The sequence below is a fragment of the Artemia franciscana genome, chromosome 5, assembly GCF_032884065.1.
Source record: "Artemia franciscana chromosome 5, ASM3288406v1, whole genome shotgun sequence".
Lineage (NCBI taxonomy): Eukaryota > Metazoa > Arthropoda > Branchiopoda > Anostraca > Artemiidae > Artemia > Artemia franciscana.
Window position 1 is genome coordinate 39,616,022 of NC_088867.1, and position 21,992 is coordinate 39,638,013.

A 21,992-nucleotide genomic window follows, 5' to 3' on the forward strand; every position below is an offset into this window, starting at 1 on the left:
CATAAACAGACAGCAGCTTTCTATGAAAGGGGTCGTAGTAGAAACTTCGAAGAGGGCTCATTCGATTAAAAGTTGAAAGTTGTAGTGCCTTTTTGAGAGTATAAAATTATTGGAGGTCATCCAAAACCCTCATCAGCCCTTTTCTCTATCTCAACCTCCTACTCTTTTTCTCCGTACACATTCAATTACAATTTTAAGATAGTCATTTTGATTAAAACAGTGATTAAAATACGTTTTATAATAAAAAAAGGGCTTTTACAATGTCCCAATGTGATGTTGTTAACTTTATGCAATACATGGAAAACACAATTCTCAAAACACAAATCGTTTTCAGTAAAGCACAAATGAAGCTCTGGTCTTTGCAAAGTTTAGGGGGCAGTTGCCTCATCGTAATTTTTGTGGTAACTCTGGTTCGTTTTAAGTTTGACTTCAAAATTTATTTTAGTTTCAATTCATTTGTTTGTCTACAGTCAAGGGTGCCCACAGAAAATGTTCCACTGGGGAGGTAGAGACATCAGAATAGTGGTTGATGGAGGGCGCGGAAATATATTTTAGGATGCATTTTTTAGGAATAAGTTTATTTTTTCAAATTTTGAAAAACAAATTTCCTATAAAAATAGTAACTAACTTCTCATGCAAAGTGAAAAAACAATAGAAAAAAGTTTATTTTTCCAAATTTTGAAAAACAAATTTCAAATAAAAATAGTAACTAACTTCTCATGCAAAGTGAAAAAACAATAGAAAAAAGTTTATTTTTCCAAATTTTGAAAAACAAATTTCAAATAAAAAACCAGAGAGATAAAACTCTACAAAAAGAAAACTTCAAACGAGACGACGGGCAGTAGAATTGAAAGACTGAAACAACGCGGATATTTCGCCTGTATCCAAACAAGGCGTCTTCAGCACAAGATAGAAAATTAAAAGAAAAACTAAACTAAAAACAAATAAAAACCACCATCAATAATAATAAATACAATTGTCGCTACTTATCCACGTAGGGAAAAGCAGCTATTTGAGTTACTTCAATGAGAATCAAAGAGCAACTGAGGAAAAATTTATGAAAATTGAAACTTAGTTAATTATTCTGTTGCGAAATAATCCTCTTGTAAGCTAACATTGAAGCAACTCTTTTTGGTCTAGTGGGCAATCTTGTCCCCTGGTGATCGTGTAAACTTTTAATTCCCTCATCGACTATTGGTTCATTTTTCAAAAGAATATCATAAATTGGGTCAATATTTAAATTCCCTGTGTCTCTATTTATTGAAATATTAGCAAATATATGTTTTTTAATTTCTATAGCCTCCCTCGCCCACTGAGAAAAACCTCTATCATTAGAAATTGCTGTAGCCTCATCAAATTGTATATAATGTTCGGGATAAAAGAATGTATGTTCAGCTAGAGCCGAAACAAAAGTTTCGGGAGGCTTTCTTAATTGTAGGGTTTTTTCTATTGAGTCGCAACGCTCAATAAATCTTTCAGTAAATTGTTGGTGAGTTCTACCAATATAAAACTTTCCACAGGAACAAAGAATTTTATACACCCCACTAACTAAATCCCCCCGGGTTAAATCCTTCCCAGAATTAAGAAGACTACCTAATGGTCTCACTGATTGGAAACAAGTATCAATGTTGTGTTTACCTAAAATTCTTTTAAGCATCTCCCCCAAAGTAGGTACATAAGGTAAAGAAATGAAACTTTTCGGTAAATTTAATTCTGTGCACTTTGAAACCCCGATAACCCTATTGTTATGTTTAATGCGTCTATATTTTATTATTTCATCAATGAATTTAATCAGGTAACTATTACAAAATAAAACATCCCTCAAATACAACAATTCAGAATCAAAAAACTCTCGGGAACAAATTCTGAAAGCTCTATCCACCTGTGCAATCACAACCCCTCGTTTCACTGAAATAGGGTGGCAAGAGTGAAAGTTCAAATACCTATCACTGTGAGTAGGTTTTCTATATACTGAAAAAAGTAAATGGAACTCACTTTTAATTAATAAGATACCCAGAAAAGGTAGTTTATCACTTTCTTCAAGCTCCACTGTAAATTTTACGTTTTTGTCAAAAGTATTTAAATGTTTATGGAAAAGGTCTAAAGACCATAGCCAAACCAAACACCTGTTTGTAAAATTCACCTCTAAAACCAAAATAAAGAGAATGTTCATTTGCAAGAATAACCAATTTCATAATTACTTCAATCTCCAAACTCGCCATGGTCACATCTTGTATCAAATCAAAACTCGCCATGGTCACATCTTGTATCAAATCAAAGTGCTTTTGTAATTTAATCCTTAATACATCCTCACATTTTTTCACGTTACAATTTGAATACATGGACACCACATCAAAACTACAGAGAATTGAATTCTCCTCCATTGTGAAATTTTTTAACTTATTAGTAAGATAAGTAGAATTTTTTATATATGATTTTTGTGTTCCTAAAAGTGGACGCAATGCCACCAAAAACCACTTTCCTAAATTTGCCACTGGTGATGAAAAAGTTGATACAATGGGACGGAGGGGGCCTCCCATCTTATGAATTTTGGGTAGACCATAGATCTTTGGTGCGGAACAACCTCTTTGATATAATTTATTATAAAATTGTGGGGTAATGTGTAAATTATTTTTCAGGGACTCCAATTCCTTTCTGATTGACTTTACATATTTATCCATAGGATCGAAATCCAATTTCTTGTAAAAGGTGGTATCCGAAATGATTGTATTCATTTTACGATCATAATCATCAGTGTCCATAATTACAATAGTATTGCCTTTATATGCCCTAGTGATAGTAAGGGTCTTATCCTCTTTCAAATCAGAAAGTATTTTAATGTCAGTTTTTGTTATATCATTTTCAATTTTTTTCATGTTAAAAGTCTTAAGTTTCCTTACGATTTCAGCTCTAAGTTCTTGAGGAGCTTCGACTTTATCAATAGAAGTCATAATTCCTGACTCTACCTTAGAAATTATTTTTGAATAAGAAATTGGGGTTGGAAAACAGAATCTAAAACCCTTCGACAAAACTGCCTCTTGTTGATTACTAAGAGTTTTAGATGACAAATTCTTAGTGGCAGGAGCCAGACAAAAACGAGGTCAAAAAGTATCCGAATTCTGGAACTTTTCAAACAAAAGTCTATTGAACTTGTCGACCAAACGAACCTTTGACAAATGGAAATCATGGTGAAAAGATCTAACGGGTCTCTCCTTGTTTCTGGGACAGATTCATGGAAGGATTTAATTCTGGGAAGGATTTAACCCGGGGAGATTTAGTTAGTGGGGTATATAAAATTCCTTGTTCCTGTGGAAAGTTTTATATTGGTAGAACTCACCAACAATTTACTGAAAGATTTATTGCGCATCGCAACTCAATAGAAAAAACCCTACAACTAAGAAAGCCTCCTGAAACTTTTGTTTCGGCTCTAGCTGAACAAACATTCTTTTATCCTGAACATTTTATACAATTTGATGAGGCTACAGCTATTTCTAATGATAGAGGTTTTTCTCAGTGGGCGAGGGAGGTTATAGAAATTAAATAACATATATTTGCTAATATTTCAATAAATAGAGACACAGGGAATTTAAATATTGACCCAATTTATGATATTTTTTTAAAAATGAACCAATAGCCGATGGGGGACAAGATTACCCACTAGACCAAAAAGAGTTGCTTCAATGTCAGCTTACAAGAGGATTATTTCGCAACAGAATAATTAACTAAGTTTCAATTTTCATAAATTTTTCCTCAGTTGCTCTTTGATTCTCATTGAAGTAACTCAAATAGCTGCTTTTCCCTACGTGGATAAGTAGCGACAATTGTATTTATTATTATTGGTGGTGGTTTTTATTTGTTTTTAGTTTAGTTTTTCTTTTAATTTTCTATCTTGTGCTGAAGACGTCTTGTTTGGATACAGGCGAAATATCCGCGTTGTTTTAGTCTTTCAATTCTACTGGCCGTCGTCTCGTTTTAAGTTTTCTTTTTGTAGAGTTTTATCTCTCTTAGTTGTTTATTGTCATATCTGGCCAGTTTGGCTTAAGAACTTTCAAATAAAAATAGTAACTAACTTCTCATGCAAAGTGAATTATACAATACAAAAAAGTTTAAAATAGTGAGGATTTGTAGCACAGAGATCAATCCATTTAGTCAAAAATATATTTAGCTGTCATGCATTATTAAGTAGTTGATTTTTATCCATTATGTCCCAAACCTAGAGTAAAAGAAAATAAGCCTCGAAATAAAATTACGGTAAGATTGCTCCCTCAAATTATAACAGGCATAGACTTGTATTTATGCAATTTCCTAAGCCTTAGAATAGTCTCAAGAGAAGTAGAGATAGAAACTAAAAACGGCTTCCAAGGAGATATTTTAGAATTTAGTAATTTCATTCATAGAAGCTTCATTTATCTTTCCTAGATGGCAATAGAATTCCAATACTTCAAAAAACCACTAAAGTGGAGTTTTTGAAAGGGTCGTGCCTACAAGGATGCCACGCTATTGTATTATAATGGCCATGTAAAATATACCTCTTTTATAATAAGACGATTCTTCCCCCTCAAAATGAAAACCCTTATATCTTAAGACATTGAAAAAAATTACAGAATAGTGAAAGAAACATTTTAAGTTACAATTCAGCTGTCAAATTAAACCTCTTTCTTTCTATACTCCAATTCAAATAAATAAAATGAACAAGGTCAAATAAAATTATTTATCACAAGAGAATTTTATCAAATAATTCGCGATAATGGACTCAAGCAAATATTCACCAAAACTTGAAATGGAACTTTGATGACAATTGACACATCCACAGAATTGGCGGCACATACTCATTTTAAATACATAGAATGCACTTTGTCTATTGTCATCAACCAAAAGCTACGAATCTCAGAAAATGTACCTGACTTTCCTTTTTTGAAAAATGGGGGAAACATCTTGAAAAAGGCAAGTGATCTTAGTGAAAATCGCTTTAATAGATTCATCATACTAGATAAACCTTTCATAGAGGTTTCAAGCTCCAATCCACAAAATATGTAATTTTCTATTTTTTGAGGGCTGATTGCATCAAACCAAAGGCTCTAGAAAATTTGGAGATAGCTCATTTGAACAGAAATTAAAGCTCCTTTTTAAGTTACACTAAAGATTATGCCAAGGGAAAGTAAACTACAACTTGGGTCCAAAGAGGACCAATTGGCAATCAATTTAAAATTCTGAGAAGCTAATCGATTCAAAAGTTTCAAAAAACTATATTTCATGCTTCCCAGTTGGAGAGGAAGCAATGCTGCATAACGACAGAACTGGATTTAACTAAGTTGATTCATTCTATTTCTTATGATGTGTTTGGTGATGTGTTGCGTTTGGTGATGCGTATCAGCTACCATGAACAGAGTGGAAATATTGTGTGACCGAGGGATAGAGGAGATGCCTAAACGTGCACTTTTATTGCCCAAGCTGCTAACTTTCCATGATCCTTCATGTACATGTACAAAGATGTAGGAGAAGGGGAGCAGGAATCAATTAAACATTTTTCTGTAGTCTAAAATATTACATCCCCATATTTTCTGGCACAGAGGTAGGAGAGGCTAGGCAGGACATCATTAGCCCCGTCAGGAAATTTCTTTGGCGGGTGGCAAATGCAGCCAGGAACTTTGTTTTCAACAATTAATGTAAAAAAAACTTTTCCGACAAAACAAAGTTTTCCAAAGAATAGTATAGAACTTCATTAAACCAGAATGAGTCAAAATATAATCAAATGATCTACTAAGCGTTAAAATACTACAAATCAACTTCGAAAAATAAATGAAACCCAAAACGAACAGAAATTAAAATAAATAACCGAGTCAAACTCAAAACAGGCAGAAACTAATATGAGTAGGGCTCGAAACCCCTATGCCTTCCCAAGGCCAGAACATTTTACTGAAAAAAAAAATGTCCATATGCTGATATTTGTCCCTTAAAATATTAATAATATTTGATTTATTAAAGTTATAAAGATCAAAATATTTTAATATTTTTCAGTGAAGTGCTCTGGCCTTGGGAAGGCACATGCGTTTTGAGCACTACTCAGGTTAATTTCTGCTTGTTTTGAGTTTGACTCGGTTATTTATTGTAATTTCTGTTCGTTTCGGGTTTCATGTATTTTTCGATGCTGATTTGTGGTAGTTTTACGCTTGGTAGATCATTTGATTCTATTTTTGCTAATTTTTGGTTTAATGGAGTTTTTTACTTTTCGTTTAAAAACTTGTTTTGTCGAAAAAGTTTTCTTTAGTTAATTTCTCTATGGTTTATACAACCATCCCTTCCACAAAAACTTTAAACGCCACTAGGACATAACCTACAGCCCTTGCCCCCAGGCTCTGGGGATTTGTTTCAACCCTTAAAGCCCCTTTTTATTTGATGCATGGAGTATTTTGAATAAAATGACTATAAAAAATTCCATTGGATGGATTTCGCAAAAAAAAAACAATATTTGAAGTGGGGAGGTGGAGGTATCTGCCCTCCGATCACTTTGAATCTTAAAAAGGTATTAGAACTTTTGATTACCGATCCAATGAGACCCGTACAAAATTTTATAAGTCCACCCTTTCTATAGGAGTGTATATACAAGACAGACTTGTAGACTACAAGTCTGTTCAGATATATAGATGGTTCAAAGTTCAGTAGCATGAATTAGTTTTACAAACAGAGTGTATGATTTATTTTTCGATGTCAACAATTCAGTTAGTCAAAGGAGTTTATACGAAATATCTTCTTTTTCTTTAGCCTCTATGGTTCCATAACGCTCTTAAACAGGGGTTGTACTACTACTAGAATAAGATTTTGTTTATTTAAACTTTTATTAAACAAAACCCAAATCAATAAACGTTCTTATAAATTCCATTATGCAAACTTCGGTCATAATTATAACTCAATGACTATAAAAATGCACATAAATTATTGAACAGCAAAATGAAACCTTAGTTGATAACGGAATAATTAGCCTAGGTCCAATTAAGTACTTTTCTTGCAATAGCTGCAATATACACAAAAGAATATTTCCTATTGAATAAGTTCCATCCATTCCATTTGGCATTAAATCAAAAAAAAAGGAAAGAAAAAAGTGTAAAACTCATTCGTCTTTAACGGCTTCGGCATTTCCAAATTGTTCTGAAACTGATTTTATTCGGGGCCAAAAAGGGATGGAGGGGGGACGAGACAGAAGAAGTTTTTTTAAATATGGTCTTAAAAAAGAGGGTTCTACGAATTAATTTAGTTTTAGAAGATAGACTAGGTATGGTAGCTAGAAGAAATTATTAACCCAATTGTGCACGTTTATTTAATTAAGTAGTTTCAATTCAATATTATAAATAAGGCAAAAACCAGAACTAAAAGTAAGAGTAATAAATTCAAAAGTACAGCATTAGGTCCCAGAAAGAAAGTTATTTTCGATAAAATTCTTTCCAAAAAGAGCTGCAGGCTCAAATAATATTTTACCCGAGTTCGTTTGAGCCATTCAGAGAACGGTTAGCCAAAGTGTGCTTTTCCAATTTTCTTAGATTGTTTATCAAAGCACTTTTTCGTTATAGAGAAGGGATGAGATATAGGTCTAAGAGTAATTTGACCTTGGAGGAAAGGGTTTAAAAATTATTGTTTTGTTGGAACCTATTTAAGGGAGGTATTTGAGTGACTTTAGTCAAAACACTGGTAAGCATGAATAATTTGCAGCAGGAGACATGTCGGTTTATTATTATTTATCTTTTTTTTAACATAAGATACTTTTTTTCACTAACAAGTCGAGGACAATTTTCAGCCAACAAAGACCTCTGGTAACTCTTCTATGGTGCAAGATGATAAAAAAAACATATTATGAAAAATAGAAAAAATAAACTCCGAAAAATAGAATAAATCAAATAGAGGAGTCGCGGAAAAAATAAAACACAGAAATAAAAGGAAACCACTATTGAAAAAATAATCGTATTTTAACTCGCTCTTTCACTTTTTGTGTCACAGGACGGCTCTTGTAATTTTGCTTCCACATGTTGTGTTTTTAAAAATGTCTTCTTAAATGTTTTGCGTAGATTAAAGAAGCTTAAACCGTAGGAATTTTATAAATTATTTTATTCAATCAATTTAATAAATTAATTTAAACAATTAAGGGTTTTAATCAATTTTTCAACCAATTTTTTGGGTCTGTTTAAGCTGAAAATTAAATGGAAATACAAGATAATAGGACCGTGCCCCTTCCTCACCATCCGCCTCCCCTCATACAACTAACTGTCGGTCAAGACTACCCTTTCTTATCAAAATTTGGAGAGTAGAACTGGTCATTTGAAGATAAATTACCTTTATTGCTTTTTAATCTTAAAAGATTTACCAAAGAAAATAATCAATAAAATTTAATTTTACCTCCAAATATACTTAAAAAAGAATTCTTGCCACCAGGCAAAATTTAGTTTTGTGATACCAAAACTGAAAGCCGTTGTTTTGCGCAATAATTCATAGCTATTCAAGAATAACGTGCATGCCATAGCTGCCCAACACTCACTTCTGCTGGAAAAAAACAAAAACAAACAAAAAACCTGGTAACAACAGAAAAAGAAATTACTTTCTAGATTTTAGTATGTTTGGTAGATGGTAGCTCTACTTTCTTTTTCTATAATAGTTTTTAGTCTTGGGCATCTGTTTTTTCCATTATTCGTGTTATTTTTGTCTTTTATTTTACAACTGTTTTGATTCATTTTATTCAAGTTAGTTTTATTCCATATCTACCATTTTTTTGTTTTTTCTTCTTTCTCAATTTTGTATTACTTGACACCAAAAATACTAGTATTTTCCTATTTTCATCACTGGCTGAGAATTTTCCTAGATTTTTGTTTTGTTTAATATTTTTTTTTTATGTCTAGCCAAGTTGATCTCAGAACCTATTTACACCAAACTTCTGGGAAGAATGTAAAGAATTGTCTGGATTAAGGGAACAATAATTCTCAGAAAAAAAATTCTAGGATAAATTTCCTGCCGAGACCAAGACTGAAAAAAATAACCGTGTTTTATCCAACTTTGGTCAATAGTTATCGTATCAACAACGCACTAGACGTACTTTAAAAATGAAGGGTAGCCAGTTCCCAAGTCTTTTCCCCAAATGAAGTCCATGATTGAGCTACCCAAAGAAACTCTATAAACGGAACTATCATAGCACAAGAAAAAATTAAAAGATGAGGTTGGGAATGTAGTAAATACAAGTTAAAACACAATTTCCATTGAAAACATTACATCATAATAGCAAAAATTAACATACAAAAAGATAGCAAGAACTACAAAAAGAACTACAATTTTTAAATTTAAGATATGTTTTATTTCCAGGGAAACTTCAGTAATTTGCTTCAAACATTGATATTTGATAGTGCCTTCCAAAGAAAGAAAGTCGTGTGAGCAAACACATGAAATTGTAATTTATTTGCCAACCTACTTTTATTTTCTATTGAATACAGCTAACATCAAGGGTCGCATCTAAGGTTTTGATTCTGAGGTGGGGATGAAGGGGGGGGGGTCTTTAATTAACCATCCAGTTCACTTCAGACATGAAAAAATGTTTTCGAGAAACAGACCGACCTCAGTCACGAAAACCAATTTTTAGTAACTAAGTTTAAGATTTTGAAAATTACCATGAGCTGGACAAAAGCCTAAATATTTTGGACAGTGATGCATAAGGATCATAAAATGTTCAAATGTGAATTATATCCACAGCCCTGACCGTTTTAGGAATGGTAGAGTTGGTTCTGGCATTTTGGAAATGATCACAAAAAATCAACTCAATAGCGACAGTGGTTCATTCTGACTAGTCTCTTGTGTTTTTCATGGTAAATAATTTTTATAAATATATATATATATATATATATATATATATATATATATATATATATATATATATATATATATATTTATATATATAATATTATTCTTACTACTTTCTTCCTTAGGAGGATAGAACAGAAAAAAGCAAAGATAAGGAGAAAAAACAGCATAGTAAATGAAAGATTGCAAAGGCACAAGGGATAAATAGAAAAGAAACAACACAACATTAGATATGTTCAGCCTCTTCAATGCTTTAAAAGAATAGTTAACAAAGGAAAGCGAGAAAGCTACATAATTTTCAAAAATGCAATTAATGGAAAGAGTAAGAAGTAACCCATAACAAAAGCGACAAAATTAACAAATGAACACACAAAACACTAGGCAGTACATAAAAGAACACAAAACTGGCCAAAAAAACTAGCTCCAAAAGATACCAATAAACCCAATACAAGAACTGCAATAATTTTTTCGTACAAAAACAGAAAAAAGGAATGTGAAAAACTGGCACAACTCAAATTGTGATTGACAAAAAGTGTTCCATAATATCCGAATCCGCAGCACTGAACAAAATTGAGAGCAGCACAATATAGAAAACCCGATCCTATATAAAATGTTTGTTCAAAGACTCACTAAAATCACTGCATATAGGCATGTATACGAAACTAAAAAGTTGCTAAACTAAGTTATAAACTATAACTAAAGTCTGCTGTGTTCTTTGGTTCCATGTATACGTGAATATAAGTCACTGCATGCACCAATAGGGTATAGGGTGGAGTATATAAATAGGGTAGTGTATCACCTCTCGAAAGAGGGAATTTTAGGCCCAAAGTTTCACAAAATATGTGTTATTTGCCAAAGGGCATAACTGACGTGATTTTATCTTTCACTATTCAGCCTAACAGCACATATCTGTTAATTGTGCTCAAATTAACTGAATATTATATTTAATCAGCATCCTACCTTGGCTCTAGACAAAGAAAGTAAACAGATACGGCTCAATTCCACTAATATTTTCTGTTAAGTATTATAAGAAGAAGAAGAAGAAGAAAAAGCTTTTGGGCCGAGAATAATAAGTCCTAGTTAATGCCAAAAGCAATACATCACCCTGGTGGCAGTGATAATTACTGAAAGATGGGTGCTTTGCATAAGTGCGTAAATTGCTGCAGACATTTAGCACAATTTTTCCAGTAAGAAGAAGAAGATAAAATCGTTTATTCCTCGTAAACACTTTTACTCGTATTTTAAATGTTACTTTGATTTTTAATGCTAGAATAGTCTAACAATCATACATTAATGGCAACAATGCTATTGAATATTTTATTTCCACCGTCCGACACCACCTCCAAGAAAAATAAATAAATAGAGAATTACTCTCAAGCTCTTGCCTATTAATCAAAATGATTAACCCTATGTTATAGATTAAGTAAGAACCCTAATTATATTAAACCAGTGTTAAGGGACCATGATGTTTTTACAAAGAATTAGATGCAAGGCAAATAATCATAACGATTTGATCAAGTTTTGTTCATTTTTTAAGTGAAACTTCATTTAGTATTGAGAATCTGTCAGTTGATTGGTGAGACACTCATTTAGTGATAAGTAAGACTGTTGATCTCATTTAGTGATCAGTCTTACTCATAGGCGTAGACTGAAGAAATTTCAAGGGTCAGAGTGTATTTTTGAATGGGGATATTACATATAAAATTACCATAGGAAAATGCCAATTTCCCTTATATAATCCCTAGGACCAGCACTTGGCCTATCCCTCTTCTTTACAAATAAGGTATTTATACGTTAAGAGAATCCCATAATCCTCGAGTTTACCGTGAGAAAATTCGGCGTTAGAAGTTACCAAAGAGAATTTGTGCTCAACAAGAAACAGAATAAGTAGGCTTAAAAGCAGGGAGTGTCATTAAATTTAGTACCCTTATCATACCTTTAAAAGAAAGAAAAGTTATTTTAGCATGTACAACCTGTATAACATGAAATAACCTACCTAAACAAAAAACAACAAAAAACAACATTATACTGTGAAAATCATCAGTTCCGGACCTCACAATAAGATTGTAGTCTATATGTGCTATTTCGGTAGACCACTTAAATTTTCACTAGCACCTTGAGCATTACAAACATAATTAGTTTCATAATTTCTTCAGTGGATCATAATTAGCAAACTTCCATTTGACACGTAGATTATCAGCTTCACATTCTTCCATTGTGATACGTTTATTATCTTCGCTGATTCCAAGACATTTTTTACTACTTCCATGAAAGACAAAGTGAGTCTAAAGTAAGTAAAAAAAAATCAAACATAAAGAAATAAGGTAAAAGTGAAAGGTTAGGTAATTAAAATAAATAAAATAAAAAAAAAATGCGTATGACATTTCAAGTAAGACAATTGACAAAAAAAAAACAAAAAAAAACAATATTTTGGCTTAACAAGCGGAAGCCTTTATACGGGGAAAGAATACGTATGTATTAACAAAAAAAACTGGCTTAAAGTAAATATGCCTAAACATAAAAAAAGTACGAAAACGCGAAAAAAAAATTCACGTTTGTTTCAAGCTAGTTTTTTTTTCCGTGATAAAGGCTTCCGGATATGAAGTCGAAATATTTAGATGTTGATTTATTAAAAAAAAAAGATATCCACTGTCTTTTTTATAATATTACAACCATAATTTTTATATTTTTGTTTGTTTAAATTTTATCGATGGAAAGGTACAGTGGTCTAAAGTAAGGAAAGGACGCGGCCCAATCCGACTCTACAATCCAAACTGACAGATCTTATCTTCATTTTATGTCATTTCATCCAGGATATACAATGGGGAGAACTGGAGAATTAAAATCAAAATAATAAACACCCGTTTGCGCAAGCGCAAACGAACAAGTGCAGTTAAATCTACCACGTTATTTTGTCAGCATAAACTTCATAAATTAAGTGAATATTATACAGCAGTAGCAGATGATTTTTAAATGAGGCACAAAATTTGTTTATCTAAAAAATCTAATGTCTAAAATTATGCTCTTAAGCCCTAATATCATATTCATCGTACTTGTTTGTGCAAATTTTATTGCGGAAATTTAATAGACAGTTCTGTCGGGAAGGAAAATAGGATTCCCTTCCAAGTATTTAAAACTGAAATAGATTCAGACGACCTTCAAAGAAATTTATCAACTAAGGTTTGTGCATATCCATTCTGCAAAATTTAATTTTGCATATATTTACAAAAAAGAAAACATTTAATCTTTTTTTCAGAATTTTCCCTTCAGGCATGATTTTATCATTAAGTAATTTTCCCTCCTCAGGCTTCGCCTAAAGAAACCTGTGAAGCGAAGGGGGAGGGGAGGGTGGGCTGCTACTACCGGGCATGTTCATGCTAATTGTTCAAAGAGAGGAGATGTATCAATGTATCAATGTACTTAAGACTAATGTTTGCCAGGCAAGCATCTTCTGGATATTTCAACACCGAAACATGCTGGACTTGCTTGGAACCCAGTTCCTGCTAAAATCTGGCTATCCCGAATACTTGATTCCTTTATGAAACACGAGAAATTTTTTTGTTAAGAGTAAATGATACATAATGTTCAGTTATATGCTGTAATAAGAGTTAATTTATATATCTGGCAGAAGCTTAGTCAGCACTAGTTCCTCATTGACGTAGAGAAATTTTCGGTATGATTTTGATTGTCGGGTAATGGGAAGATTTTTGTTAAGAGTAAATGACATTTAAAATTTAGTGATATGCTGTTATAAGAGTTAATTTATATATTAGGGAATGGGAATTGTTTAGTTAACGCTAGGCTCTGATGACGTAGAGAAATTTTTGGTATGATTTTGATTGTCGGGTAATGGGAAAAATTTTTTTGTTAAGATTGTGGGCCAACCATCCTGTGCTTTCACCCAACCTTTCTATTTACCTTCCCCAGATTTCTCCAGGTACCCATTTAGAACTGGGTCGACTCGGGCTGAATTTACAGTCACACCACTGACCCCCATCCCAAACCAAGCAATTGGGTACACTAGGATTCGAACCTAGAATGTTAGAGCCTTGGAATGGATATATAATTTCAGTTATATGCTGTTATAAGACCTAATTTATATAGTTGGTATTGTTTAGTTGGCGCTTTTTCCTCAATGACGTAGAGAAATTTTTTGGCATGATTTTGTCGAGTAATGGGAATATCGTCGTATTCGTGGGAACAGTCGGTGAGTTGATTTCTTATTTCTTACTTTTTTTCTTTTCAGGCGTAGTTTAATATGGATGTTTTTAGCATTATTATTGCTTAGTCATTACAAGTTGCTTCTTATACAACAGGTCATTGAGCCCTCTGGAGTATTATTCTTGTAATTGTCTATTTAATGAAATAAATGGAACTCGGCTATGGACCAGGAAAAATCTGGCCCTCGATTAGTCTGATCCAAGGAAATATTACATCGAGAATTTTTATTTTACTTAAGATGATTTCAAGCATATAAACAATTATTTAATCACAAAGATTATTTAATCACGTTATTTAATAACGAATAAATCAAAATCTCGGGTCGTCTCACAGCGGTGCCAAATACTAAAAAGTCAGTCGAAATAAACGATTGTTTTCCCTTTGGAGTTTACTTCCTAATATGATGCAGAGATGTCAAGGACGTTATAAGAGTTAGAAAAAGTAGTTCAAACAAGATTAAAAAAATAGTATTTCACTTCGAAAGCTAGCCAACTCTCACAGAATCAATAGATTACAACGTTGAACTACGAACACTTTAGTTTGATTGATTAAAATATTCAGATTCCCTCAAATTATAATCATTTTATAAATTTTTAAATCAGTACTAAATGAATACAACAAAATATGTTTTACCTCGGTAAAGTCTCCAAGCAGTAAATGCACATAAAAATGTGAAATGTCATCTCTCTTTTTTCATGAAGATTTTGTAAAGGAGAGTCAAAACCCGAAGTCAACCGAGAGTTTTAGTTTGGAAACTTTAATTCATACAGTATCTTTATATTTGACTACAAAATTAAAGTTAAAATGCCGAAATAGTATAATTGGTGCTCGAAACGCTATTGCGATTTTAAATTCCATTGAAAAGAGGTGACACTACAACACTAATTAAAAAGAAATAATCAAAAAGAATTCACTGCTGCTAGGCCGCATGGTAACGCCACTATCCCTTTTTCTATATTCTAAATACAGCAAAAATAATCAAAAAGAATTCACTGCTGTTAGGCCGCATGGTAACGCACACTATCCCTTTTTTCTCTATGTTTTAAATACAGCAAAAATAATCAAAAAGAATTCACAGCTGTTAGGCTGCATGGTAACGCCACTATCCCTCTTTTCTCTATATTCTAAATACAGCAAAAAATAATCAAAAAGAATTCACTGCTGTTAGGCCGCATGGTAACGCCACTATTCCTTTTTTCTCTATATTCTAAATACAGCAAAAAATAATCAAAAAGAATTCACTGCTGTTAGGCCGCATGGTAACGTAACTACCCCTTTTTTCTCTATATTCTAAAAACAGTAAAATTCACAAAAATAGCTTGCCTCAGGATCATATTCCCAGTACTGGTTTCCTTTTGAGCCATGGCACGGGTATAGGATGACGTCACGGCCGGCGTAATCTAAGCATGCCTCATCACGTCGGATTTCACCAGTTTTACTCAACATCCAAAACTAAAAATAAATTGGTAATAACAAAAGAAAAAGACATATACAGAGGTTATAAAGATGGAACAGGTAATAACAACATATTCTGTGGTAAATTCCAACACTATAGCCACAGTCAATCTCCTTTATATGTACTTTACTTCTAAAACTATTATTTTCGTATCCCACCGATCCTCCCCTCTCCAAAAAGACTATCTCAATATCCTTTTGTCCGGTTTACAATTGATCTTAAAAATATATTTAACTAGCTGTTGGGGTGGCGCTTCGCGCCACCCCAACACCTAGTTGGTGGGGGCGCTTCGCGCCCCCCCCAAGCCCCCCCGCGCGCGTAAGTCGTTACGCGCCATAATAGTTACGCGCCATTGTAGTTGTGTCCCTATGTCCCACCTGTGAATATAGATATATATATATATATATATGGTTTTAACTACGTAAAACTTGCGAATATACAACATTCTTTGCTGTCCCATTGTCTTTGCATATAAATAGATTGTCAGGTTATCCCCCTGTTTCCCCCGGTGTCCCCGTTGTAGTTGTGTCCCTGTGTCCCGGTCGTCATTTATATTCCCTGTGTCCCGGGTCCCGGTCATCATTTGTATCCCGGTGTCCCGGTCTGTATATACATTCGTTTTTTAGTTTTGTTTTTCTCCTTTATTTTTTTCCTTTTTTTTTCTTTTTTAGCTTATTTAGATTTTTAGATTTTTTAGTTTTTTTTATTAGTTTTTAGTTTTTATTTCTTTTTAGTTTTTTTGTCCCGGTCGTCATTTATATCCCCCTGTTTCCCCCGGTGTCCCCGTTGTAGTTGTGTCCCTGTGTCCCGGTCGTTATTTATATTCCCTGTGTCCCGGTCGTCATTTGTATCCCGGTGTACCGGTCTGTATATACATTCGTTTTTTAGTTTTGTTTTTCTCCTTTATTTTTTTCCTTTTTTTTTCTTTTTTAGTTTATTTAGATTTTTAGATTTTTTAGTTTTTTTATTAGTTTTTAGTTTTTTTTTCTTTTTAGTTTTTTTGTAGTTTTTACCTTCTTTTTAGTTTTGTTAATTTTTTTTTTTACTTGTGTCCTGGTCGTCATTTATACTCCCTGTGTCCCGGTGCTTTGTTGATTGCTAATCGAACATTCCTTTTGTCCTGGTCGCTTTCTCTTTGAGTGTCGTCATTTATTTTTTTCTTTTTTAGTTCTTTTAGTTTTTACCTTTTTTAGTTTTTTTTTAGTTTTTAGTTTTTTTAGTTTTTTACCTTTTTTTAGTTTTTTTAGTTTTTTAGCTTTTTTATTTTTTTTATTAGTTTTTAGTTTTTTTGTAGTTTTTGCCTTTTTTTTTAGTTTTTTGTCCTGGTCGCTTTCTCTTTGAGTGTCGTCATTTATTAGTTTTTTCCTTTTTTTTTTTAGTTTTTTATTGGTTTTTACCTTTATTTTAGCTTATTTTTCAGTTTTTTCCTTTTTTTTAGTTTTTTTTTATTTTTTATTTTTTTTAGTTTTTTACCTTTTTTTAGTTTTTTTAGTTTTTTTAGTTTTTTAGCTTTTTTACTTTTTTTATTAGTTTTTAGTTTTTTTTTGTAGTTTTTGCCTTTTTTTAGTTTTTTCAGTTTTTTTTTTAGTTTTTTATTGGTTTTTACCTTTATAGTTTTTTTAGTTTTTTAGCTTTTTTATTTTTTTTTATTAGTTTTTAGTTTTTTTTGTAGTTTTTGCCTTTTTTTAGTTTTTTCAGTTTTGACGTCACCTAATCCAGTTTTTTCAGGTGACGTCACCTGACACATCCATCCACACATCCATCCACACATCCACAGACAGACAACTTATTTTTATATATATAGATAGATGTATTCTTTCCCTCTTAACCCAATCCTAAAATTTTCAGCCCTTGAAATTTAAACCGTATTCAGGATTTTTTTTTTTATGTGGGGGGCATACAAAAAAACTTAAAAAAACACACGATACATTTGTTTATGACTATTTTTTTACGTTTTTACGAAACGGATAAACATTTGGGGGGGGGAGGGTTAAACCTCCTAACCCCTCTGGATACGGAATTGTCTTAAATCAGTCAAATCCTTGCAATTGCATCTAAAGTGCTCTTACTAATTATTATCCAATGCTACACAAAAATATGGATAACTTCAAGACCAGGACACAAGAGCAAAAAAAAAACAAAATACTTCCTTTTTCCTCAAAGTGGCATGAAATTACCCTTTACAGAAATACAACATCTCAAACCCATCCCCCGAGATAAATTCCAGACGAAGACACATGAAGGTAAAAATGAATGAATGAATTTATTTAATCAATACAAGAGAAGTTACTAAATAATGTGGCCCCAATGGAGAGCTGAACTCGTAATCATAGGGTGTAACGAACATAAGAATTGGACTCTTCAACATGAACAAAAATTAAATGAATAAATAAAAGAAGGAAACAACGAAATAGAAAAGAACAGGCTGGACAAGAAAAGTAAAGCTGGGCAGTAATGGTAAAGTAATAGATAAAGGCATATTAGCAGACGGTGGGTGGAGTATGAAGCTTACAAAGTCTATTAGTGTTTAGGCAAAATTCTGGGTTTAAGCTATCGATGGCTTTCAGAAAAAAAGACCGGAGAAGCGTATCATTAAATGGGCTTCTATCGTAATTTTGCGGATTCATTCATCTTAATTCGGCAATTGAACAATCAATTCTACAAACATACTATTTCAATACAATAAATTATTGAAAAGACTACCAAATAATGGCAAAGGATAAGAACAATAGTATTCAAACAAAGTATCAAAAACAAATAATCGGAACAACGCACCATCAAAGGCTAACTCAGCTACACACACTCCTTTATCCCACTCGTCACCATTGTTTACTGACACATGGACAGTGGAGTCAAGCAGAATTTTTTAAAAGAACTTTTTAAAAGAACTTTTTAAAAGAATTTTTAAAAAGATTTTTTAAAAGAATTTTTTAAAAGATTTACAGCGTCCCCGAATTCGGGGACGAATTCGGGGGATCCCATTCGGGACGATATAAATCATCTAATAATAGTATTTCGTACTTGATTCAAGACAAAGTTCTTTTAAAAAATTTATTTTTTTTTTGCTTGGATGACAAAAGCTCTGAATTTCAAAATTCTTCTATTTGCACCTTGATAAGAGTTCATAATTTTACAATCCATTGATCAGGTCTGAAGCGGTCGCTGGCAACCTAGTAAGAGATATACATCTAGCACTGTGCCACGATGGCAGAACATCAAAAGAAACTTGACATGTTTACGAAATGCGCTTCGTATGGTCTTCTTCTTGGTTCCCAAGAAATCTTCAAGAAGACATCTAGAGAGAGCAGATGAAAAGCTGCAGAAAGCATTGTATACAAGAAGCGTTTAGTATAGTAGCATAAGACAAGTGACTGCAAGAATCACAATATACCACGAACAAAAATGATGCACAACAAAATCTAAGATTAGAAGACATGCGACAACGAGCATGATCAATCAAATATATAAATTCGCAAAGTAATCCAAATTCCAATGAAACGAATGAAACATTTCTTTTTGGCAACAAGTAACCTTTAAGAAATTTTAAGCGGACAGCAACAGCAATGATCGTAAATTAGAGTGGAGCGTGTACTACTCAATATGGAAAAAAAGGGAGGCCCAAATACAAGGGCTTGATCCTCATGTTACCAATATTGGCGAAGTTACTTGGCGGGTTTTTTATCGAAAGACCTGACGAGAAAAAATCAGATTAATTCAAGTTCGTTAAATAAAGCTCAACCGCACTGTCGACAAACTGCTGAAACATAGTTATCAGAACTACTGAAACTTTAAATTTTAGGACGAAAAACACATCAATTTTCTGAAGAAATTCAAGACTTTTACAATCCATAATTACAATAATTATAAGTACACACTGAAAGAGAGTATGTTGAACGATACAAAACCAACCACCCAAAGCCACCCCACAAAAATGTAGATAGAAATATGCTAGAATTCCTGCAGACTCAGATATTTGCACCTACCTTTTTAATCTTTATAGTCCTTTTTAATTCCATACCAGAAAATATCATGACCCTTCTCCCTAGATACCTGAATCTTGCATACCTGTGTATAAAATTCAGTTAATAACTTAATATGTGGAACATTACCTGGTTACCTCCTTGATTATGACATGGCCAAGTGCCAACGGCTTTGTGCATATCCTTGGACCCAGCTGGCGAGTCCACACAGTAATTACTTGCCATACTATGAATCTGAAACAGCCAAAGGAAAATTACTAAGCAAATTTCATCTTTAAACCAATTAGAGAATTCATTTAAGAGTCACATAAAAATTAAATCATCTAAATGATAAATTTTTAAGGAATTACGCCAAAAAAGGGGGTAGAATATAACTACAAAGCTTATATCTACCACTTCTTCGCCAAATGATTTCAAGCAATCACTTGAACTGGCTACATCATCCCTCTTCAGACCTTAATAACTGTGTACTGTCCTTATAGGCTAAAATAAATACTACTGCACACTTGGGACCTCCTTGGTTTGGTAGCACTCCCGTAGTTAGGACTTGAAATATCTTTGGTTCAGGCTGGCCCAGACTATGTCTGATCTGAACTAATCACATTTAACTTTAACTAAACTTTGCATAAAAATTGCATTAATTACTCCCTAAATATTATATTTGAAATACTGTCATGTTTGTTTTATGGTCCCCAAAATAGAGGGCCATCTGTAATAAAATACTCTTCGATTTTTAATTATTTTCTTCTCTGGCACTAGTCGCATCAAGCATGAACTAGACTTCTGGTATCAAGGTGTTGTAAATAGTTGCAACAGCTTTACGATACAAAGCCATATGTAAATATGCGGGAAGCATATGAAGGGCGAAGTTCATATGCTCCGTTTCAAAGTTGTAGTAAAGAAAAAAAAAAAAAAAAAAACAACTCTGAAAACAAGCCTGATATGCAAAGCAGAGCGCAAAAACCGACACATCAGATTGTTTTTACAAATATGCGTTTCCACAAATTTTCTGTTGGATATTTTTCTGATGGACTTGGACGATTTACTTTGGTGATAAACCATCCATAAAGAAGACTGTTAATGAGTATGAAGATGCACCTTAACTAAAATACAAAACAAGATCTTAAAGCTCAAACGGCACTTGGTCCTCTCATTTAATTCTATGGATAATACTTAATCGGATTCGAACCCTCCTAAGGACCCGCATAAAACCCAAGCGTTCTCTTGCTAAAATAATTGAGATCCAATACGCCACTGAAATCGATTCGGATGATAAGAATATACCCCCCCCCCCCTATTAGAGATTGAACTTCAAAAACCATAACTGTAGATGTTGGTCAAGTTTGGTTGTATTCCACAACTGAGAAATAATTAAGCTGATGAGAGGAGATTTTTAAATCCCAATCTCCCCTTCCCCACCCCACAGATGCCAGATCTGGTAAGGATCATAGCAAGACACAAATATGAGCCTAATTCTAAATTTAGACAAAATTTGGTTGGATTCTGGTTTGCTTCGCTTCTGGTATCACCAGCCATCCCCTTATGCTACTTTCGGCCCCAAACTCCAAAAAATCATAACTAGAACGACAAGTGTTAAATCTGACTGAAATTACTGGCAAAGGTCTAGTGGTTGACCACTTCTAAAAGAAACACGCTAATAAAATTAGTAGTATTACATGCCTTATTTTTTGCTCTTTCCAAATATTATGGTCGCCTTCCTAACAATGGAACCCTCTCCCCCTGATCGTCTCGGATATATTTCTGAATAACAGATTTATTCGTTGTTTGCCATCTTGTGCTTAATCATATTTTCTTTGTTAAAACGGGCTTGCTACACTCGTGAAAACAATTTGCTTAAGTAATTTCAGTGGAAATATGTTTGACAAAAATATTATTAAAAAATGACTGAAAAAGCATAATAACAATGAAAGAAATATGATAACAATGAAAGATAATCTGATTAATAGTAAGATGCAGCATATTATAAAGTAAAAATCTCGTTGATTTAGTGCATTATTTTCATTTTTTGAATACCCTAGGGCTATACACCGGCAGATCCAGGTTAGATTAGGCTGTTTTCTGGCGCCCTTTTTCCCTATTTTTTTTTTTGTTTTTTTCATTCTTTTCTTGTAGAATAAATATGTCAATTTGATCAATTATTGGCACTTTTGTCAATTGCTTTAAAATGGTTCTTTTAGAAGTGGTCTACCACTAAAAGTCTACCAACTTATTTGACATCCGACAACCCTTTTTTGTGGATAACCTAATGACTAGAGCTTAGAGGCTGCAATAATAAAGATGAAGCGCTTTTGCGACAAGCCTGCAGCTGTAACCTGTGATGAGAGGACAAGATACTTATTTAGTTTGATTCGTTAGGCTCAAATTTATTCACATACGACCCATAATTCTGATAATATTTATAGTGTCTTTAGAAAATAATGCGAACAAGCTTAAAAATAAGATTTTCGATCAATTTTGAAAGTAAGTTTGTCAGCAAAAAAAAA

General features: G+C 33.0%; 1 protein-coding gene across 7 annotated transcripts in view; it reads right to left on the bottom strand.

Annotated features, from left to right (window-relative positions):
* Positions 1–6,817: 6,817 nt before the first annotated feature.
* The window catches only part of LOC136027392 (putative polypeptide N-acetylgalactosaminyltransferase 9), a 101,197-nt gene continuing 86,022 nt past the window's right edge, over positions 6,818–21,992 (bottom strand). For all 7 annotated transcript variants that reach the window (XM_065704594.1, XM_065704587.1, XM_065704591.1 and 4 more), the window contains exons 10-12: positions 19,618–19,722; positions 15,381–15,504; positions 6,818–12,121 (exon numbers count right to left, since the gene is read on the bottom strand). In XM_065704594.1, coding sequence (XP_065560666.1) covers positions 12,117–12,121; positions 15,381–15,504; positions 19,618–19,722 — 234 coding nt within the window. In that variant the 3' untranslated portion in view covers positions 6,818–12,116. The remainder of the gene's footprint in view (positions 12,122–15,380; positions 15,505–19,617; positions 19,723–21,992) is intronic.